Source organism: Gorilla gorilla, chromosome 6 (assembly GCF_029281585.2).
Source record: "Gorilla gorilla gorilla isolate KB3781 chromosome 6, NHGRI_mGorGor1-v2.1_pri, whole genome shotgun sequence".
Lineage (NCBI taxonomy): Eukaryota > Metazoa > Chordata > Mammalia > Primates > Hominidae > Gorilla > Gorilla gorilla.
In genome coordinates this window covers 37,307,962-37,331,803 of record NC_073230.2, presented here as the reverse complement: position 1 = coordinate 37,331,803, position 23,842 = coordinate 37,307,962, and the positions used below count along the sequence as shown (strand labels likewise).

The following is a 23,842-nucleotide window of genomic DNA, read 5'->3' as shown; positions in this document are numbered from 1 at the left end:
CACCTAAGCACAGGGCAGGCCCTCGCCCCCTCCACCTGAGCACAGGGCAGGCCCACGTCCCCTCCACCTGAGCACAGGGCAGGTCTGCGCCCCCTCCACCTGAGCACAGGGCAGGCCCTCGCCCCCTCCACCTGAGCACAGGGCAGGCCCACGCCCCCTCCATCTGAGCACAGGGCAGGCCTGTGTTCCCCCCACCTGAGCACAGGGAAGGCCTGTGTTCGCCACACCTGAGCACAAGGCAGGCCCGTGCCCCCCTCCACCTGAGCACAGGGCAGGTCCTCGCCCCCTCCACCTGAGCACAGGGCAGGTCCTCGCCCCCTCCACCTGAGCACAGGGCAGGCCCGCGTTTCCCCCACCTGAGCACAGGGCAGGCCCGTTGTTCCCCACACCTGAGCACAAGGCAGGCCCATGCCCCCTCCACCTGAGCACAAGGCAGGCCCGCATTCCCCCCACCTGAGCACAGGGCAGGCCCTCACCCCTTCCACCTGAGCACAGGGCAGGCCCGCGTCCCCTCCACCTGAGCACAGGGCAGGTCCGCGCCCCCTCCACCTGAACACAGGGCAGGCCTGCGCCCCCTCCACCTGAGCACAGGGCCCTGGGTTCCCTCCACCTAAGCACAGGGCAGGTCCACGCCCCCTCCACCTGAGCGCAGGGCAGGCCTGCATTTCCTCTGCTCTGCAGGAAGTTGAGTTCTGCAGAAAGGATTTCACTAAGGTCCCTCTGAAAGAAGACGGGCAAAGAGCCTGGCTCACGATTCCTGGTCTTAGGCTAACCCTGGACACTGATTTTCCATCTGGGTCCACAGAGGTCTGGAATGGGGGCTTACTTAGGGTGTGGGGTGGGAACGCATTTGACACTCACTCTATAATGCTGACTCTGGCTCCTGCCCAATCTGATTGGCCCAGTACCAGACAAGAATTGGCTCTTCCACCTCATCATCTCATTCTCTCTCTCTCTTTTTTTTTTTTTGTGGATACAGAGTCTCACTCTGTCACCAATGCTGGAGTGAAGTGGCACAATCATAGCTCACTGCAGCCTCCAACTCCTGGGCTCAAGCAATCCTCCCACCTCAGGCTCCCAAGAAGCTGGGACTACAGGTGTGCACTACCACACCTGGCTAATATTTTGTAGAAATGGAATCTTGCTATGTTGACAAGGCTGGCCTTAAACTCCTGGCCTCATGTAATCCTCCTGCCTCAGCCTCCCAAAGTGCTGGGGTTACAGGCATGGATCATGCCTGGCTCATCTCTCTACTCTTAAGGCTGAACAGTTAAGCTGGGTTAAATGTCCTGTCTTAAAGTCCGACCACACAATGAAATCAGGAGGAGGGGGGCCCTTACTGGGCTATTATTCTCAACCTTGGCTGTATGTTGGAATGACCTGGCAGCTTTTAAAAATCCTGACACCTTGGTATTCTGATTATGTGGTTTAGATGTAGCCTGGCCTTCAGGATTTGTAAAAGCTCCTTAGGTCATTCTAATATGTTGCCAAGGTTGAGAACCATTGACCTAAGGACATTCTCCATGTCACGATTTGCCAGAGTTCTGAATTACGGGTTTTCAGGTTCTTCCTCAGTGATTGATGCAAAACATCCTATTTTGCTGTTATCTGGGGTGGTTAGTTCCCTTATCAAAAGCCCCAGGGAGGAGAGGGATGAGTGGTAAGTCTAAGTATCCAAATCTGATGCCAAACAGTTACCCTTAGTGTTCTATAAAAATCTCTAAATGAACACTTAGGTATCAGGAGAAATCAATGTCCTGAAAGTTCCAGAACTATGCACAGCACTACATCCTTGCAGTGGTACAGTGAAATCATGACATCATCCTTTAGACAGTCTGTGACCAACTGATGCACAGTGGGCACCTAATTTTGAAGGGTCGGGAAATGCCAGGAGTCTTATCAAGGTGGTACTTACTTCTGGGGATCTTGCTGGGGTAAATCTTCTGGCATGGTTTATATTCATCCGGAGGGGGAAAGTCTTCCACAGAATGGAACGTGAATTTAGACTCAAAGTCATCTGCACACAAGCGAAATGGAAAGAGTTACTCAGGTTACTGTCATGATCCAAGTTTTGATCATTTCCAGGAGCACAGAGATTACTCTGACTGCATCCACCGTTTTCTGTTTGCCTGCTCAGTGCAAGGATTTTAAGAACAGGGCCATTCTCCCTAAGACATCCATTCACCTCTCAAGTTTTACTGGTTGGTTGGGATGGAGGGAAGCAGGGAGAGGGAAATCCAGTCACTCCCTGTCACCCACCTGAACTTACTTCAACCAATAACACCGTAAGGAAGCTGCTAAAGGGGTGGAAGTGGCATGGGGCTCTCCAGGGTCCAGAATCAGAGGTGGGGACCCTGGTGCCAACAAGGAACTGGCAAAGCCCCAGCAGCCTGAAGCACCTGAGAAGCTCCTGGGAGGGTTTTGAGGGGAGGGAGAGGTGGGCAGAATGACTAGGGAATGGAGGAGCATGGCCTGTGTCTAGGGTGGGACCTGAGCTCCACAAAGCAAACAGCTTCTGCTCTGGGATCTGCTGGCAGGAGGGGAGGGCTCCTGTGGCCCTTTCATGGGCTGAGCCCCTGCTTTGTGATCTGGGCCTCTGTCAGACACTAGCCCAGCACACAGAAGGGATCGAAAGATTCCACGGCTTCACATCTGACCCCAGGTGACTTTCCTTCCTACCTCCATACTTGTACTCAAAATGTCCCTCTACCTGGTGAGTCTTCTATGTATCTTTCTCCTTATCCATATCATTCTACTCTTTCAGGCTTATGCATTGATTTCTCCATAGACACACACACACACACACACACACACACACACACACACACACACACGCACACACACACACACACAGTTTAAATGCTGCTTTTCTTCCCTTTCTCTAATCTGAATTAGAAGGCTAGACAGTGGGCCTTGAAACTATGCAGAAAGCCTTGAAAGGAACCCTATTTAACAGAACCTATGGGCTGGTTGGTGCTGGAGTGAGCCCCTGTTCATGAAAGAAGCATGCACCCTGAGATGGCAGCACTGTGGCCAGCAAACTCTCTCTCCAGAGGTTGGGAGAATCACTTTCCTCCTGGCAGCCAAACCGGCAGAGGGTGCAACCCACTTACCAATGATGTGCAGGCTTCCATTTCGCAGTTGACCTCCAGGCTGCTGCGTCGGGGTCCAGGCTGTGGCCTGCTGGCTCTTGCTTGAAAGCTCTGTGGTAGGTGATCTCGCAGGGGGTGCTGGAGGTGGATTTAGCTTTCCCCCACCGGCCCCTTACAGAGAAGATGATGGTGTATTCAGAAACACGGATGGGAATGGTGGATGCTATAACCTTATGTGAGATATTAGGCATTTCCATCTTCCGATGTAATATGATATAGCGAGTAAAAGGGCAACCTCTGGAGTCAACCTGCTTGGCACCGAATTGCAGTTCTCCCATTGGGATAAGTAGCATAGCCTCTTTGTGTTTTAGTTTCCTCATCTGTAAGATGGGAGTAGTAATAGTACACCCACTTCCCAGGGTTACTGAGAAGATTCAATGAGTTGAATTTAAGTTGAGTGGCATGTAGTAAGTCCTCAATAAATGTTAGCTGCTGCAATAATATTAATGATGGTGATAACCTTCATCATCGGGTACAGCCCAAAGCAGGGGAATCACTGGAGAGTGGTAAGAACAGGAAGGGCTGTCTGTAGAAGAGGCCCAGAGGGAGGCTTGAAGAGGGAGCGGTCAGGGGCTTGTTCTGCCCCTGTGTCCCTGCTCACACTGGTTCTCCAGCACTGCAAATGCTTGTTTCTCTTTCCGGTCCACCTAAATCTTACGTGCCCACCAGGGCCTAACTTGAATCCAACCTACTTCCTCCAGCCTTCTCTGATCATGCCTGAGAGGCTCACTATCTCCTTTGCCAATACTTTCCTGTATGGTTCATCTGGCAACCCAAAATCTGCTATCCTGGCACATCAGTGCAGGGGTTCCACTGCTGCTTATTTCTTCAGTGGCACTGCAAACATCCCTTTGCTTCTTGAAATGATGACAATTACATTATTACTATCTGTGCTAAGATGTTCACAACTACTACCTCTGTCCTTTCCCCCCATGTTGGGCTAAAGTAGAAATTGCCCTTATTTTGAACATGGACAAACCAAGTTTCAAATCCAAAGATGCAAAGAAGAAGGCCACATATGAATCCCCATCCTGGCCTGGGGCTCACTACTCTGGAGGAGATGAAGGGGCCCCAGCTGCAGCAGGCATTCTCAGTCATCAGCCGCCATCCTCGTGTCTCATGTCCCTTCAGCATCTGCTCATCTTCCTTTCTTCCTCCCAACTGCCTTCCTCTCCCTTTCTGGTCTTCCCTTTCTGGGCACAACGATCTATGAGGAATTTACTTGCTCCCACATGCAGTAAAAGGACTGCAGCCCCTCTTCTGGGTGAACAGCTGCCCCACTTGTGGTAAGGAAATAATGCTGCTGGAGCTGAAGTTACATGCAAGCCCTTTATGCAGATTTCTCATTTCATATTCCTAATAATCCTATGTGAAAGGTGTTATTAGTAGGCCCATTTGTCAAATAAAAAAAATTCAGTATTAATAAAAAACAAACCCAAGTGGTGTGAGTTTCCACAGGAGTGGGTGAGGAACCCAGGATTTGAACTCATAGCCCTCTGAATCAAAAGCCTTGTTTTTGTTGGCCAGGCATGGTGGCTCACACCTGTAATACCAGCACCTTAGGAGGCTGAGGTGGGCTGATCACTTGAAGTCAGGAGTTCGAGACCAGCCTGGCCAACATGGTGAAACCCTGTCTCTACTAAAAATACAAAAATTAGCCAGGTGTGGTGGTGCACGCCTGTGACCCCAGCTACTCGGAAGGTTGAGGCACAAGAATCACTTGAACCTGGGAGGCGAAGGTTGCAGTGAGCTGAGATCCTGCCACTGCACTCCAGCCTAGATGGCAGAGTGAAACTGTGTCTCAAAAAAAAAAAAAAAAAAAAAGCTTTGTTTTTTTCATCACATCATAAATATTTGAAAATAACAAATATCAGAAGGGGCTTATCAGCCCAAATGCTGGCCCTCATGGTGACCAATCAATTGAAAAGAGAATGATTAAAACCTTACCTCTTGTAATCAAGAGGCTTAAAAATATCTTTGCTCTTTGCACCAGGAATTCCCTTTAAGACACCAATACTTTTAGAAAAATATCAAAAACGTGGATTAAAATTTCTACAAAAGTATTTCTTGTAATATTATCCATAATAACAAAAAATGGAATCAACTTAGATATCTAACATGAGGAATATGGAATATATTGTCATGCTTATAAAGACATTTTAATAATTTGATAAAATTGTTTTTAATATAATATTAAATTAAAAAAGAACACAAAACTGTATGTGAAAAATGGTATTAACCATGTAAACGTGTACATATATTCAGAAAAAAGAATTGAAGAAACCTATCCAAATGGCAGTTTTCATCTCTGGGTGATGTTATTATGGGTGATTGAATTACTTAATTTACTCAGAGACAGCAGCATCTGGCTCTGTCATCCAAGCTGGAGTACAATGGCACAATCATAGCTCACCACAGCCTTGAACACCTAGATTCAAACGATCTTCCTGCCTTAGCCTCCCAAGTAGCTGGGACTATAGCTGTCTGCCACCATGCCCAGCCAATTTTTTATTTTTATTTTCTGTAGAGATGGGGTTTTGCTGTGTTACCCAGGCTGGCCTAGAACTCCTGACCTCAAGCCATCTTCATGCATGGGCCTCCCAAAGCAGTGGGATTACTGGTGTGAGCCATCTGTACCTGGCCAATTTGAATTTCCTTCTATTAGCTCTGCAACAAGCTTGCGTTATTTTTAAGTCAAGAAAATACTTTTAAGAAGCTTTCTGCATCAAAAGATTTTCTAAAAGACAAAGGAATATGTGTGTTGGGGGTGTGCATGTGGATGTGTGTGTTATGAGTGTGCATATGTTTGAGTGTGTCTGCGTGTGTGGATGTGGGTGTGTCTGTGGACGTGTGGAGGTACTTTCCATTCACAGGGGCACTAAAACTGAATGAAGCCTCCTACTAGCGGGATCAAGGAAATCAGCCATGGGGCATGAACACTCAATTCAAATAACCTGTGCTGCATATGTGAAGGAATTATTTTTAATATTTGGCTCAAAATACAGGACCTCAGTTTTCCTGAGTCAGCTGGAGAACCTGCGAAAACTAAGGCAGAGTGGGAATCCAGTTTACTGAGGGCCGGCGAAGATTCTGGCTGGGAGCCAGATAGGAAAACGCGGGCAAATATAAAAGGAGGCCTGGTTCTGGAAACAAGCCACACTCACGCCCCCTCCACCTCAGGGAGGAGATTGGGAGTTGGAAGGATGGTAGTAAGAATAAATAATCCCTCTCAAGCTCACTGTTGCCCTGTTCCAAGCACCTCAAACCTAAGAACTCACTTAATCCTTAACAAGCAGCCCAGGAGGTAACAACTATTGCTATCTATCCCCATTTGACAGATGAATAGAAGGGAGAACAGAGAGGCCAAGTGGTTGCCCAGGGCCACAGAGCTAGTAAGGGCAGGGGATCAAGGCCGGGATCCCTTGCTTACATGCAGCATGATTTTGGGCAAGTCTCTCTGCCTCCCTCACCCCTGGTGTCCATCTCTGAAATGAATACCTCCAACAATAAAGTCCTGTGCAACGACAAGATTTTATTGCACTCCACCAGGGGCACTGGGCCAGGCAGCGCTCCTTACCTGGTCGGCCATGCCTCTTCTTCTGCAGGAACGGCTGGGAGCCCGGAGGGGCAGGCGGGGCGGGCAAGGCCTGCGCACTGGCCTTCTGCGGTGGGGCCTGGAAGCTGGAGGATTTAGGGGGTAGCGGGGGTGGAGTTTCACTGCTGCTATTAACTCCTGGCAAAGTGGGCGCGGGCAAAGAAGCCCTCGGGGAGCACGAAGCATAAGGGGGGAGCGGGGGCGGCGGGGCGGGAGGCTCCTGCACATCTTGCGCGGGGCTGGCGGGCTCCGCTTTGAGCCCCGGATACCCACGAGGTGGGAGCAGAGGGAGCGGGGGCGGGATGGGCGGGAGGTGCAAGGGAGCTAGCTGAGGCTTCACTGCCTTGTCACTAAGAACCGAGGCCGGGGGCAGCGGGGGTGGCGTTGGGGGAGGTGGCGGAGGTGGAGGTGGTGGCGCACAGGGGACGGGGGGTGCAACCACCGGGAGGTTCCCTTTGGTCAGTGGGCCGGGTGGGGACACAAGCGGAGTTTTGATGGGGGAGGAAGAGGGAAGGGGTGGAGGTAAGGGTGGAGGCGGAGGGGGCGGGGCAGGCACGTTGGGGCGAGGCGGGGCTGTCCTGGCAGCGCCATGCGCCTCGGAGGTATTGCCTAGCCTGGGAGAGGCAGGCGGGATAAGCGGGCCGCTGATGGTTTTGTTGGGAAGCCTGGGAGAGGGCGCGCGGGAGCCAGGGCCCTGCCCTGTCTTGCCACCTGGAAGTTTAAGAGATTCTGGGTTAGCTCGGCAATAAAGAAGGAGAAAGCCCCCGCAGGTAGGCGGCACTCAGGACACTCAAGCCTGCCCGCAGTGAGCTGCACTGTAGACCGCTTTTTCTGCACGTGTCCACTGAGAGGCCTCAGGTGCCACAGCTGTCACCCAGAAGGACCAACTGGACCAGATCCAAAGTCCTTGCCAGCATTAATGACAAGCCCAGGTCAGGCCTCCAGCCCTCCTATCCATGCCACCTGTGCTGTCATCTGCCTTGGGCCTCTAGTATCCCAGACAGGGCCAGGACTGCCCGGGTGTCTTTTGCCCTTCCTAATCAAGGCCACACTCACACTCATTCACTGACACCTGCTAGGTCCATCAGCCCTTATGCTCTAATTTGGACCCTCAGGTGTACCAACCAGCACTCCTGGCTAGGGAGGTTTTCTTCATTCCCAGCATTTTGTGAAATTTGACTTTCTTTGTTTCTGTGTTGAGAGCAGAAAATTCATGATTCCCTGAATACATAAGGTAAGACTGGAGGGAGACATTTGCCCTTGACAACCCAGGTCCAATGACCTTGAACCTCACAGTTCTATGACCTCTGGAAGTTCAAAACCTCCTTTCCCAAAGACTTATGCTAATTCCCAAGGGTTTTGGCTTTCTCACCCTATAGATCCTTCATTGCATCTGCCCCAGCTTGAAATTCAATTCCGCTTTTAAATTCAGCAACAACCATTGGCTCTTGATAAGCATTTGCGTTTGGTTTTCATGGAAGACTCAGGTGGAGCACGTCCCCAGGAGGGGCCTCTATACTCCGCACAGCCTTGCACCAATTTGCTACTTCTCACCCTTTTTTCGCTCTGCCTCTCTCTAATAAGAAAAAGTTCCTCTCGTTGTTTACTGCCTCAAAGTTCTGCAATTACTGCTTAGAGATGTCCTTGGAGTATCACTGTCTACTCAGGAGGCAGATTAAAATATTTCTTCCAGATTTAGTGCTCTTTTTATAAGAATTCTGGGGGGTGTTTTCCCCTATATTTTATAATCACCATGACAACTTGTGGACAACACTTGAAAAATGATGTTTTCTCACACCCACTACTTCCTGGGTGCTGCAGCATGGGACCTGCAGCTTTCATTTCAGATTAGAAACCCCAGCATCTGTTGGGGGTTCTGAGATTTGCAGTACTTGAGTCTCCTGTGTGTTTACCCCAATCAGGGGCTAAGCCATACACTTAAAGTACTGGATGTCAAAAGCCAGGCCAATCAAAGCACGGCCTAGCAGAGGTGACTCAGGTGAAGCTAAGTAGGCAAGACCTTGGTATCTGGCTTTCCAAATATGAGTCCCTCTGGCTATAATGTGACAGTCACCTAGACCATAATATTCCAACCACATTATGGAATGGCTGTTCTTAAGGTAGGGTGAGGATGGTATTAGCAGGTGTCAGCTCAGGGATTCCTGCCTAGAAGTTCTCAAACCTTTTTCCATATAATACAGAAAGATGACGAGGAGAACCTAGGCAGCTGCCTAAACAAGGCAGAGCCTACCTACATGCCCAGTGGCTGAATGAAATTGAAAGGGATAATAAAAGTTTACAAAACAGAGCAAAGCCTACCCTTAAATAGCCTATCCAAACCTTTTAAGTAACTGAGGACACCATGTCTCAGAGATTCAAAAACCCTTAAAGTGAGTCAGTTAAAAGTAGGGGATCCTGTGTTGATGAAGCCACCAACCAAATGAGAAATGTGGGCAAACTCATTTTTATCCTAACATGCACAGCAGAAACGAGGGTGGGCATGCCCCTCAGGGAGGAAGGTGAGACTGCAGGGGAGAAGGGCTGACAGTATAAGTGCAGGCAAGTGGAGGAGGCAGGCCTGGGCCGACAGAGAGCTCCGAGGGAGTTGAAGGAAGTAAGGGAGGAGGCTGTCCTTCACAATGGAAACCCGAGCCCTAGAAATCCAAAGAAAACAAAAAGGAGGCCAGGAGGTGGCGGGAAAGGCCAGATTGAGGGCATCAGGGATGCTGTGCCCATAGGAAAGGATTCAGCTTTTAGAACGTGCAGGTTTAGCAAAAGATGAAATATTTCTTCTTCCTCAAATCTGAATGTTTTCCAGAAGACCTTGGAAGTCTCATTACACATTCTATTCAACCCAGAAATAATGTTTACTCATCATATCTTATTGTAATTCTCACTCCCTTGGAGCTGTAAGCCGAGGCTGCATTATGACTCCAGGGTCCCTAGGCACTTTTGCCTTTGTGGGCCTCTTCTCCATTAAAAAAATATTTATATTCATGACTGCATTGGTACAAAGACAAATACATTCTTTGATCCTAAAAGGTCATATGTTTTCTTCTGATTTTAAAAGAAATTTAAATATTTTCATGGGTCCCTAAAAGTACCATGAGCCGATGACACTGTGCTGTGGTCCCTAATGAATGTCAGCCACCACACTACCATTCACACATGCAATTCAGCAAGTATTTACTGAGCACCCGCCATGCGCCAGGCATTTCTATGGCAATGAACAAAACATAGTCCCTGCCTTCACGGAGCTTAGCTTCACATGGATAAGACAGACAATAAACAGATAAACCAGTGAATACATGATATGTCAGGTGGTGCCGAGTAATACAAGAAAAGTAAATTGAGGAAAAGGAGATATGGAATGAAAGGATAGGACTAAACCTTTATATGGGATAATAAGTGAAGACCTCACGGACACTTTGATCAGCTGCCACCTGAGCAGAGACCTGCAGGAAGGGAGAGACTGAGCCACGTGGACACCTGCGGATGAGCCTTTCAGGCCAAGGGAGAGTCGGTGCAAGTGCCCAGTGGCAGCAACATGCTGGTGTGTGAGAGCAGCAACAAGGATAGTGTGAGTGGAGGGGATGGCATGAACCACCAAGAAAGGTAGGCCAGAAGATCAGAGAGGGAGCAAAGGCTCAAGTCCCTTCCTCTGATGAGAAGGGGGCTGCCGGGAAAGTGCTGGGAGCGGGGAGCCACGGCCTGCCTTGCCCTGACATGGTACCCAGTCCATGTGTTTATCTGGTGGCTTTCTCCTTGAGTTTCCATCCTGGAACAGGCATCATTAGTCACTTCCTTATGGACCTCCATCTCTAAAGAGATAAATTCTTGTCTTCCCCATTACAGTGACTCAAACGTCTGACACTTATGTCCCACTGGTGACAAGAAGACCAGTAGGACTCCTGTTGGCTATTTTTGGCTGCTTCCTATGAAAACCTGACTGGGGCCCATTTCTCCCATCTTCTATGAAGAGAAACTGGTGGAAGCCTTCTATTCCAAAGGATATTTGTTTGATAGCACTTGGGAATTTTGAAAAAGAAGAGGACACTGAAGAATATCCACTGTCTTTATTGAGGAAGACCTTGTGCTCTACCTTTCCTGCTAACCCCTCAGCAAAAATGAGGAAATGAACATGGCTCCTGAGAAGGTTCAAGTTGGATCTCAAAATACCCTAGAGTCTTTTTCTTTGCTGGACTTTTATTGGTGAGTGAGGCAGCATAAGCATCCCATAACATTAAACAGTCACAGAAGCCACTGAAAAAGTTAGAAAAGTCGCATGATGGAAGATCTGGTATGAGGAATGTTTGGGCCTTTGTATTTCCTCCTGTATTAATGGTATTCCTGGAGTTTATTCAGCTTGCTGGTTAAAGAGAACAAGAATAGGAAAAACAGGTTTTTTTTTCTCAGAGTAAATTTGTATTTGTTCAATTTTAATGCAATATTTTCAAAACATCTGATGCCCACTGAAACAAAAATCACTGAGGTAGACTGATTACAGACATGGCCTTCATTACCCACTTATGCTTGATTCCATAATCTTTGAAATATGATTTTACAGTTCCTCTCATCAAGAGGCGAAGTCTATTTCCCCATCCTTGTGACTTGTTTTGGCTAAGAGAATGTGGTAGGAAGTGATACTTCTTAGACTTCCAAGTTACATCCTAGTAATACTTCCAAGACTAAGCCTCAAGAGACTTTATTTATACTTCTGTCTTCTCTCTTGGAACCCTGCTGCTGGCATGAAAACAAGGCCCAGACAGCCTGCTGGATACTGAGAGACCACGTGATAGAGGTGAGTCAGGCCAGTGGTTATAGCTGAGGCTCCAGAGGTTGGAAAAATATGAGAAATATAAGATTAGCAAAGCTACCTACACAACCTGCAGTTCTTTATAGATGCAAGAGGGAGCCCAGCCAAGACTACTCTAAGCTGCTAACCCACAGAATTGTAGGCTAAAAAATGATTGCTTAAAGCTTTTAAGTTTTAGGGTGTTTTGTTACACAGCAGTACCTAACTGATATGATGACCGAATCATTACAACTCATGCATTGCTAATGCATCCACAGTGATGTCACTATGAAGTTCTATTACAATTTGGACCTTCTGTCTATATACACTTTGCAGTCTGGGCTACCGTCATGCCATCACTAAGTATTACACACTATTACAAGTCATTTTTAAGCTATTACAATGGAATAATTTAAACAGGATGATGAATTAAAAGATTTCTCAAGAACCATTTTGTACTTTGGAAGTTCCTAGTGCTTAAGGTCCCAAGAACATGATCTTCTACTCTATCATGCCCGTTCAGTAAAACCATGTTGCTTACTGGCATGTGTGGATTGCCCAGATGGTTCCACAAGTTAAGGAGATACAGACCACAAGGGAGCCAGAATGAATTCTTCCTTACCTGCTACATCCCGCTGGCCTGCTGGTCGCAATACAGGAAAGCCACCAGCAAACAGATCTCCCAGGGTGGGAGGTGTGCTCGCGCCTCGTGTGTTTGCAGAACCTCCTCCTTCTTTGTTGGTTCCTTTAGAACCTTTAGAGAGAAGACACAAATAGGCAAGGACTTGAGAGCAGAGCTGAGCAGCCAGGTCTCATTTCAGACCATGGTCTAACACTGGTCTACCACTGCCCTTGACAGCCTTCCCATTCTCCCACTTCCAATGTCATCCTTTCACTCAGCATCCTCCCCAAGCACCCTCTGCCTTGATACCCTGTAGACTCACATGCCCTGTCCACTCCAGTCCTACCAAAGAACTAACCATCTGTGCCCAGCTCCCCTGAAAAGTGACCAAAACAAAGGGACCTGAACACTGCCATTTTGTAGATGCTAACAGAGCAACTGGCAGCACCTTCGAATTAGAAAACCCAAATGTGGTAGGTGTAGAGCTGCTCTTATTTTCAACTTGGCTATGGAGGACTAGACAAAGAAAACCCACAGATTTAATTCAGTCAGTCATTTTAACTTCTTGTCCACAAAGCGCTGACCAGAACAGCAGGCAGGAGGTAAAGCCTGCCATAATTGTGCCCTGGCAGTTTCCTTCCTGTCTCTCCAGCCCTCAAGCCCCCAGCCCCTCGCACCTCTCTGCACCTTTTCATCTATGGAACGGAAAGATCATGAGCCCCTGAGGAAAGGTGTCACTAACTCCAGCCTTCCAGACATGTGTGATTACCAACTACAGAAAACGAGAAGATACTCAGCTTAGACAAGAATTCCTGGCAGAAAATATTTAACAACTTGAAGCTAATATGCACAGAGAAATTAGGGCACAGTGCCCACTGGTGGATGAAAGTGGCCAGATTATTCTGAGTATTAATATTGTACATTACTTACTCATGAGAATGATTAGGAAGTGAGTGTTTCAATGAAATTGATTTACCTGTTAATTAGGCTTAACCAATTCGATCATGGGTTTAACCAGAAACTAATTTTTAATGTACTCAATGTTGAAAATATTTCTCAATGTTGAAAATATTTCTTTAAAAATTTGTCTATCCTTGTGTGTTGACATTTATAATTACAGATAGGAGATATAATTCTATTTTTAGGACTATCTTTAAGAATTACCATCACGCACATCATAGCAAAACATAGGAAGACATAATAATACCTTACATTACAGGGTGAGTATCCCTTATCCAAAATGCTTGGGACCAAAGTATTTCAGATTTTTTTTAAATTTTGAAATATTTACGTATACATAATGCGATATCTTGGGGAATGGGACCCAAGTCTAAACATGAAATGTATTTGTTTCATATGTACCTTTACACATAGCCTGAAGTTAATAAAATATTAATTTCATGCAATATTTTAAAATAATTTTGTGCATAAAACAAAGCTTGCGTTCATGGAGCCATCAGAAAGCAAAGGTGTCACCGTCTCAGCCTCCCATGTGGACAATCTGTGGTTTGTCCATTACCATCATTCCTGACACTGAATTTCTATGCTACCAATAAGCAATCATTTTCCTACACTTCTTCACACATAAGTACTTAGCAGTTAAAAATATGGCATACCGTTAACACAGCAAAAAAATAATGTGTTCAAGGTAACTAAGCAACACAGTAGTATCACCAGAATACCCGGATCAGCTGTTAGACAACGGCAGCAACAAACAAAGGCAGGCTTTCAGTCTCCTGAGATGCTGTGTTTTGATTAAAGGTTACTGGACACTGGATCTCATTGTTTTAGGTGAGAAGAAACATCAGAAACCACTGAGAGACCAGGAAGTAGGTCCTCTAGAGTTGAGGCAGCATTCTGCTAGCTGGCTTTTAAAAATGTTTCCTCCAGAGTCATCTGCTTCATCAACAATGGTTTTTGTCTCAGAAGCCTCTCTCTGATTTTGTAAACTGACATCATTTCTTGTTCTGTTATGAATGTATGCTACTCTTGTCCTTCAGTAAACACATCATACATTTCCACCACGTCACCTGGAGGCACATTTTCTTCAGGGTTAACGTCATCTTCATCATCCACATGAGGCATCATGTCACATTCAAAAAGTTTCAGATTTGGGATTTTTGGATTAGGGATGCTCGATCTGTACTAAAGAGTTATGCATATATTATTTCAACTTTCAACAATCGACCAAGAAAAAAAAAAGGAGCCAGGTATTGTCTCCCCATTTCACAGATGACCAAACATCCTCAAAGAGGCTCCCCGATTTGTCTGGTTGCAGAACCAGAACTCAATGTGGGTCGTCTGACCTGAGCACAGGACTCAATTTACTCTGTCACATTCTAGAAGACAGCAAGCTTCAGTCATATCATCCTCTGAAACAGAATTCTTAATAAATCTTTCTCCTTGTGAAAAGTGAAACAAAAATTTTGCATTTTTTAAAAAGTGAGCCCTTCACTTTCTATCACTGAGTTTGAGGACCATGTTGACACAAGGTGAGTGATCTTTAAATGTTACCCTACAAAGAATACACAAAACGTGGTGTGTCCATACAATTAAATATTCAATGATAAAAGGAGTGAAGTACTGATACATGCTCCAACATCTATGAAGCTTGAAAACATTATGCTAAGTGAAGGAGGCCAGCCACAAAAGGCCATATATTGCATGATTCCATTCTTTGAAATAACAGAATAGGCAAATCCAGAGAGACAGAAAGTAGATTGGGTTGGCAAGGGCCGGGGACTAATGGGGAATGACTTACTAATGGGTATGAGATTTCCTTTAGGGGTGATGTAAATGTTGTGGAACTAGATAGAGGTGATTGTTGCAACAACATTGTGAATATAATAACTGGCACCGATTGAACACTTTAAAATGGTTAAAATGATGAATTTTATATTATGTGTATTTTATCATAATTTTTAAATAGGTGTCCCATTGCAGAGTTGTTCTTTTTAGCATATGAAAAGGATGGAAGTTATGCTCTAAACCATTTGCAGATTTGGAGGGAAAGCTCTGGTTCTCTCGCCCACTTGGCCTGTCCAATGAGCAGGTCTGAGATGGCTCCGTATGCATCCTGGGAAGCAGCTGTGGCCCCAGCCAGGGGTGTCTGGCTGTGCCTCACATGCCTGTCCTGTCTTTGGCTCACAGGAGGCCTGGCCGGGCTGCTCACTTACTCTCGATCTGCGGGGCACTGCGGTCGTTGATCTGCGTGACTTTGCGCAGGCGAGTTCCTTGCTGGATATCAGCCAACAGCGCGCTCCGGCCTTTCGGATCTGCCCTTCGCAAGCTGGAGGTGTCTGTGCTTACCTGTAAGGGAGTAAGAGGGATTTGACTATAATAGCATTTTCAGATAAGCAAAATGTCCTGTCTGCTGTCAGTTTCTCCTCTTGCAGTTCTCTGTCTTCCCCATCCCATTCCCAAGGCTGATCTCAGATTACCTATGGGAGAGACACTTTTGGGTCCTGCTCACACCTCTTTTCCTGGTGACCTAGAAGGGACTCTTTATTTTAGATGACCAAGTCCCAAATGCCTATCTTGTGCACAAGCTCCTGGAGGTCTTAGGGAGCCCTAAATCATAGCCCCTCTTTCCTCTCTCTTACACTCCCCACCCCAGGGCTTCTGTCCTTGAGTACCTGGCCCCTGCTCTCAGGTTTTGAATGATCATCCTGCTTGGTGCCCCAGGTCCCCTCCTGGACCAAATCCTTGACTGATTCCCCACTTGACGATGGGAGTTGTTCCTGTGCCCTGTCATCCCCTGGACTGTTCTCCTGAGCAGGACCGAAGTCTTGCTCAGTCCTTAGGTACTCACATCCTCCTTGCTATTGGGTCCTGGGTGGCTCATGCTGGGCCCATTGTGTCTCTTAAGGGAAGCAGATTCATGCTCTAGGAGCTGGCTTTGAATGGAGGATGGTGGTCTTCATGTGATCATGGAGCAGAGGGGAGAACTGGGGAGCTCAGGGGAAACTGGGACCCATAGAGGTCAGAAAGTTGTGGAGAAAGGGAATGCAGATTACAATGAATGTCTGGTGACTGTCTTCTGTGCCTGGGTGTGTTACATTAGTCCTCACAAGACCTTGTGCGTTTAAAGTGAGTTTGCCCTCATCTTACAGATGAGGAAACTGAGACTAAGAAATCTTCTGTTTGAGGCTGCAGGGCTGGGGTTCAAACCCAGATCAGCTGAATCCCAAAGGCCATGTGCTTTTCACTTTGCAACAATGACTACCAAGGATACATGCTCTTTTATTAGGATAAGTGTCTAATGGACTGCAAGACGCTTCATAAATATATTTGCAGGAAAAAGTTTTGTCCTATTTCTGCAAGTAGCCCTGAGATACAACTGCTTCACTTCAGCTGTAGCTTCAGCTGACATGGTGGAGGTTTCCATGGGTTATTAGAGCCAGGGAACATCAGAAAGAACATTAGGAGATTGGTGGCAAATAAAGGAGGGAAGGGGTTGCCCTGGAAGCCACAGCCAGGAGGATTCTCCACAGTTATAAGGTTCATACCAACCACGTGACCTTAGAAATGGCTGATCATTTCTCAAAGCAAGAAATACTTGTTAGCCCTACTGTACGGGGATACCATGTATCTTTGGGTTTCAGCTTAAATATCACCACTTCAGAGGCCTTTTCTGACCCCAAATCTAAATAAGGCCATTCACTGTTTTCTCTGAGGGTACCATATTCCTTTTTCCTCTGTCACATTTATCATAGGGTATAAGTTTATATTATCATTGTGGAAAATTTCCATTTGTGATTATGAGTTGACCCCAAGGACTCCACATCAGGAAAAAATATTCTGTCTGTTTTGTTCACAAAAATATCCCCGAAGAGTAGAATTGGATGTGGCTCAATAACTACTGTATGAACGAATGAATAAATGACTCGAGTGAGTGAGTGAATGAATGAACTAGACCCAGGGTATCAGAGCTGTCTTTGCTCTTAAGGGCATACGCATGCACCAGGCAGAGAGGCATACACTATAGCGAGTTAAGCCACTGTGCAATGCGCAGCACAGGACTGGGCAGCCATGCTGGTTCCCCAGAGAGGAAGGCCACCAAGAGGCCAGAAATGACCATGTTTTTCAGGCTGAGCAGGCTTCAACGAAGACATGAGACCTTAGGGGATCCCTGGAGTATAAATAGTATTTATAAATCCTTGCTATTGCCATTTTCTGTTTAAAAAAGGACAAACCAGGTTGGCTGACTAGAAACTCATGGGCTCTCTGGTGCCACAGACTAGAAGCAGAGGCAGTCGCGGTTTTGGCTAAAACGTGCTGAGTCCACATTTTCACTGGCAGACTCCACTGTGTGGGTTATGAACCTTATGCAGGTTTTGAAGGGCATAGGCTTCAAAGTCTGATTCTTGCTGCCTGGAAACAAGCTTTTGAACCCCTGAGAGGGACTTATGAATGATGGTCAACAAGAAAGTGGCGAGCAAGGAGCCTCAATCCTGATTCACTGGAGATATTATGTATGTATGTATTTATTTATTTTAGAAAGGCAGGGCATTTACCATACAATATGCTTTTAAAAACCCCATATAAACCATTAATATCATGAGTTCATTTTAAGCTGCAAAATTTTAAGATTTTTAAAGTTTCCTCTCATTTTATTTATAAATAATGAATGACAGAAATAAGGGACCAAAGAAATATCACAACTGTAGCTAAGAGGGTATGAAAATTTTTGTGTGAATTTGGCATTACAACTTCAGGTATGCATTATGGTCAGGGAATTTGGGAAAAAAGCGTGCTTTGTAATTTTCCTTCTAGGTATAAGAAGATAACCCACTGAATTATAATAATATTCACAGCCCAACTCAGAGGAGCCTTGGGGAAGGCAAGGGTGAGAATGGTGCATTCTTTTCTTTAAAAAAGCAACTGGAATGATGAGAAAACCCCATCCCTCACTAGCCCTTGGGGATTGGAGGGGAGGGTCGTCTCATCCAATTTAGACTGTTTATTACCAAAAGGTATCCCCCACTCCTTGACCTCGCCCAGGCCAGGCATTTCAGGTGAGGGCTGTGAAGAACGTTGCATGTCCTTAAAATGATGATTTTAACTTTGGACATGCCTCAATAAGTTCTTGACAATTCCACAGGGCAGATTTGTTAGTAAACATCTTCCAAGTCAGCAGGAGGACATGGCAAGTCACAGTGTGTTTACTTACACGGTGCAGTTCAACCTTGTGGGCTAAATTTAACATTCCCTCTCTGACTTCTCAGCTGTCTTCTGCTCCAGTGTTGGCCCTGATGAGCGCCCCGATGATCTCCCGCTAGAGGGCTCTCTCACCGGATCTTTTTTTTTTTTTTTTTTTTTTTTTTGAGATGGAGTCTCACTCCTGTCGCCCAGGTTGCAGTGCAGTGGCGGCGCGATCTCGGCTTACTGCAAGCTCCGCCTCCCAGGTTCACGCCATTCTCCTGCCTCAGCCTCCCGAGTTGCTGGGACTACAGGCGCCCGCCACCACGCCCGGCTAATTTTTTGTATTTTTTTTAGTAGAGACGGGGTTTTACGGTGTTAGCCAGGATGGTCTCGATCTCCTGACCTTGTGATCCGCCCGCCTCGGCCTCCCAAAGTGCTGGGATTACAGGCGTGAGCCACCGTGCCCGGCCTCACCTGATCTTAATATGGTGTTCGCCAATCCTCTCCTCTCCTGTGTGGCAGGAAGGAATTAACAATTTTGTGGCAAAAGCGACCACATACAGTATATTTAGACTTAATTGGTTTTGCACAAAAGGACATACCCATTTGCACACTGAAGGCCACTTTACACAAAACCAGTCATTTCTCCACTTCATCTGCAATATTTATTAACAATTCAACCATAATTTGCTGTCTTAAAAAACCTCCTGCCACCTCAAGAATTCTTGTTACTGTGGTTACAGGATGCAGAAACAGGAAAGAAAGGATTTTCAAATATTCACTGAACGTTTCATGTTGTGCAAATCCCGATCATGGGCAACGACACTAAAAAGACAGTCAAGGGAGAGAAAGCCATTCCTGGACACTTTTCCCACGGCAAAACTATGCACCAAAAACTAAAAACACAGAAAAAACAAAACAAAACAAAAAAGAAGCCAACAAAACATTACTTCCAAGTTCACTCGTTTTGTCTCATTAACATGGTGCTTGAGTAGTGACAATTTGTTGGGTTTCACATGAAGCTTTTGTTGACTCAGTTCTACAGCAAGCTTCAAAAAAGACGGCCCAGAATCCCCAAAAGATGAACCATCGTAGAATAGACGTTCACCTTAGCTCATCCCCTTGGTTATAAAGGATGCAGACCTGAAGTGTGCCTGTGAGATTAGAAATACAAAAATTGAACAATAGTCTTAACAAAGCCAAGGATGGAATAAAAAAAATATGGAGGGGCCTTTTCTCTCACCTTGATACATTATAAAAGCTTTCGCATGTCCATTTGTCATTCCAACAAATGAGTCAACTGCCTTACAGCATAGGCTGGGGAAGGGAGATGACAGTCCAGCCCAGATCAAAACTTTGACATACACATCTCCTGCTATTTGTCACCCTGTCACCATATGCCATCCTCACCTTTCCAATACTCGTAATTGTGAAAAATACTAATAAAAACCTTAGCTGGTCGATTCTAATCTAGCGGGTCATTTCTCTCAACAAGGGTCCAAACCCTATCGTTTTAATACAATTTCAGCCTTGCAGTCTCCTAAAAGTAGCTTCTCCAATGTGGCCATTGAACCTAAAATTAGTGCACAGGTTTCCAGGCATACAAGCCTGCTGATCACCCCAGCCCTCAGCCTACCCCTGTCTCCTAAAACTTGGGGGCAGACAGGCGTCAGCAGCCAGGGTGTTTGCAGTTCATTACCAAGTCTGAATCCCAAGGACAGCCAGAATGTCAATGTCTCCCTTCTACTGTTGCCATCTTTATGTAGGAGAACACAGAGAACCTGGAATCCAAAAGAGAGACATGAAATATTTGCTTAAAAAACTAACTTTCTCCTGTCAGGTCTGACACAGTGTTCCCTGCACCCCATATGTGCATAAGTCAAGTTGTTCTAGAATGAGGTACATTGAGATCTAACAGTTCCAAGTCTCATTTTTAGAAACCCAAATATCCAATTCCAATCCATGCTCAAAAAGAATGCACCTGCTAACCTTTTCTAAAGCCTGATTCTTTTTTTTTTTTTTTTTTTGGAGATGGGGTGTCACTCTGTTGCCCAGGCTTGAGTGCAGTGGCATGATCTTGGCTCACTGCCACCTCCCCCTCCTGGGTTCAAGCAATTCTTCTGCCTCAGCCTCTGGAGTAGCTGGGATTACAGGTGCACACCACCATGCCCAGCTAATTTTTGTATTGTTAGTGGAGATGGGGTTTCGCCACGTTGGCCAAGGTCTGATATCTTAAACAGTACAGTGTACAGAACTGTGACTGTTACCTGGAGCACAGAGCTGATTCACCCTGTGCCCCTTTGCTTCCTTGGAGGTAAAGCAAAATGAGGGGGTCTTTTGTTGGGGCTATGAGTCTGGTCCTGTTCTTTACACCCATAAAACAAGCATACCCATCAAGGTTATCTCATCCACTTTCATAACTTGGTTACTATCTGCAGCTGTCACATCTTTGCTTAGGGATGTAAAGGTCACCTCATACTCATCCCTTTTCCTTATTCTTAACAGCCAATCCATTGTAAACTCCTGTTGTTTTTCCTGATTTCTCAGAAATCTGTCACCTCTTCTCCATCGCTGCCATGATGCCTTAAACAGGCATTCATCACCTCTGGATTCCCTTACGTGGTTTTCATGTCTCCTTGCCCTCCCCACACAACAGACAGAGTAATCTTTATAAAAGATGTATCATTAATTGTGTCATTCTTTGCTGGATCCATTTGAATTGAATCCTGAGGATTCAAATCCCCTCACGTTGCATAAGGCCCTTAGTGACCAGCCCGGACTTTCCACTCCTTGAGCCTTCCATGCTGGTGCTCACCTCCAGACCTTGGCTTTAGCTGATCTCTGCTCTTTTTACACTTGTCTCTTGGCTGTCTCCCAAGAGGCCTCTTGATCCTGGAAGTCCAGATGAAGATCCCTATCTGTGTTCCTAGAGCAACATGCTTACCCTTAGCAGAGCATCTACTACCCAGATCATGTTATTCCACTCAAAATCTGCAATGGCTTTCCATCTCACCCAGTGGAAGAAAATCAGAGGCCTCATTAGTATTGCCTGCTGAGCTTGCCCAGATTTCCACGGGGTACCATGAGTTTATGTATAAATGCCAGCTTTTTCCTACCCAAACCAGTGTTATCAAGCAGTTCTACTGTGTGCCAATCCCTTCCTAACTACAAACTGCACATCTGGCAATATATTGTAGTACTAATTTTTAGCAACAATGAGAATTTTGATTCCAGTATTAATTCTAAGTCTCTTTAGTAGGGAATAATCAGAAAAATATAAGAATAAATGTTAAGGATGGAAAGAATAGAAAGAAACATGGAGAAAGAGAGATTTGGGACATGTGTAAATTGGGCAGATACAGATGGATTTCAGAGGCAGGGATTAGAGACTCAACTACCCCATAACTAGCAATTCAAAAGGACATTAAACATATAAATGGTGGATCAGACACTAGACAAAAGCATGTCTTTAAATGCATGTGATGGTTACTTTAACTGATAAAAGTAGTTCACAGAAACTGCTGGAAAGAAGGGGCTTGAAAAGATGGTAAATAGAAATCAGTAAAGCGAACCCCTTGAATAGTAATGTAACCCAATATTATTTAAGATTTGAGTGCTAACTCTGTGCTAGGCATGGTGTTAAGAGTGGGGATACAGGTGGGGCGCAGTGGCTCACGCCTGTAATCCCAGCACTTTGGGAGGCCAAGGCGGGCGGATCACCTGAGGTTGGGAGTTCGAGACCAGCCTGACCAACATGGAGAAACCCCATCTCTACTAAAAATACAAAATTAGCCAGGTGTGGTGGCACATGCCTGTAATCCCAGCTACTTGGGAGGCTGAGGCAGGAGAATCTCTTGAACCCAGGAGGCAGAGGTTGCAGTGAGCCAAAATTGCGCCATTGCACTCTAGTCTGGGCAACACGAGTGAAACTCCATCTCAAAAAATGAAAAAAAAAAAAAGAGTGGGGATGAAGTACGGGTAAGATTGCCAGGATGTTGTGCTTGGGGGGTGTATGTACATGTGTTGCATGTGTGCACATTCTCTGCATAATGATGTATCAGTCAGTAATGCACCACACATACGACGGTGGTCCTATAACAGTATAATACCATATTGTTACTGTACCTTTCCTATGTTTAGATATGGTTAGATACACAAATACTTACCACTGCGTTACAGTTGCCGACAGGATTCATTCAGTACAGTAACATGCCATACAGGTTTGTAGCCTAGAGCAACAGGCCATACCACATAACCTAGGTGTGCAGTAGGCTCTACCATCCAGGTTTGTGTGAGTGCACTTTAGGATGTTCACATGATGACAAAATCACCTAACAATGTAGACGCTTCAGAACATATACCCTTTGTTAATCGATGCATCACTGTATATATGTGTGTATATACACACATATGTACATATATTTAATATATTTGTGTGTGTGTGTGTGTGTGTATACATATACTTCTCATTATTTATACTCTAGACCCAGAGCCTCCTAGCTGGTCTCCAAAATTGGACTCTCATCTCTGTTTGAGACAGCCTTCAAATGATCGTTTTTAAAGTGCTAATTGACTCCTCTTCTCAAAATGCTTCAATGGCCCACTAGTCTCTACCGAATCAAGGAATTCAGCCATACTGTCCTAAGATATCTTTCCTTGGCCAGTTGGAGCCTCATTTCAGCTGCTCTGGGTTTATCCCCTGTCTCTTCTTTCCCACTTCCAAGCCTGTGCTCAGCCCACCTCCTCTTCTGGGGATGCCCCACACCCCCTCTGCCATATCTGCCAAACCTTTCATCTCCCCGTGAAGCTCTTGACACCAAATACAGTTTACTTTAGAAAATGTATTTTTTCAACTTTCTCAACTAAACTTTTCCTTGTGTGATCTGCTTTTCCACTGCCAAGGCACATCGTTTTTAATTCTCTACAGCACTGCTCATATCTTGCCCAGTATTATAGCTTCTACATATTGGTCTTGCTTCTTATTTTTGAGCGCAAAAACTAAGCCACTCCACTTTCTCTTACCAGTGAATCCAGCTTAAAACAACTGTGAGCAACCTATCAGTATTTTGTTGACATGAACTCTATAGAAACCTTAGTCCCTGGATCTTCGACTCTGCCTCCCCTGACATTTATCTGCTTCCACAAAGCACGCAGGTGTGGGAAGAGAAGCGGCTGTTTTTTGAGGTCACATTTCAGCCCTGATTCATCCTAATGTCTTCACCCTTTTTATCTTTTGGCCACTGTGTCCCTAGAGATGTGAATTCAATTCCGCACCATTCTCTCCTTTACAATGATGCCAATATTCTCAGGCTTTTAAGACTAAATTTTAAATTACGAGAAAATTTGATCTTCAAACTTAAGTTGGACCTAGAAAGAACAATCTCATGAACTCAAAAAAAAAAAAAAAAAAAAGCTGGGGTGGGGAGGGGGGGCGGGCGGGGGCAGAGCCAGGAGTCAAGGGCATGGCACCAGGAATAACTAATAAATAATACCTAGTTAGAACAGTGTGAGGTTTCATATCTTCTATTTCTTCT

The 23,842-nt window shown here is 45.7% G+C and overlaps 1 protein-coding gene across 5 annotated transcripts in view; it reads right to left on the bottom strand.

Moving 5' to 3' along the window:
* The window catches only part of WIPF3 (WAS/WASL interacting protein family member 3), a 106,010-nt gene that overhangs the window by 20,923 nt on the left and 61,245 nt on the right, over positions 1 to 23,842 (bottom strand). For all 5 annotated transcript variants that reach the window (XM_055347260.2, XM_055347259.2, XM_055347261.2 and 2 more), the window contains exons 3-7: positions 15,341 to 15,473; positions 12,165 to 12,296; positions 6,730 to 7,458; positions 3,114 to 3,263; positions 1,916 to 2,017 (exon numbers count right to left, since the gene is read on the bottom strand). In XM_055347260.2, the coding sequence (XP_055203235.1) occupies positions 1,916 to 2,017; positions 3,114 to 3,263; positions 6,730 to 7,458; positions 12,165 to 12,296; positions 15,341 to 15,473 (1,246 nt within the window). The remainder of the gene's footprint in view (positions 1 to 1,915; positions 2,018 to 3,113; positions 3,264 to 6,729; positions 7,459 to 12,164; positions 12,297 to 15,340; positions 15,474 to 23,842) is intronic.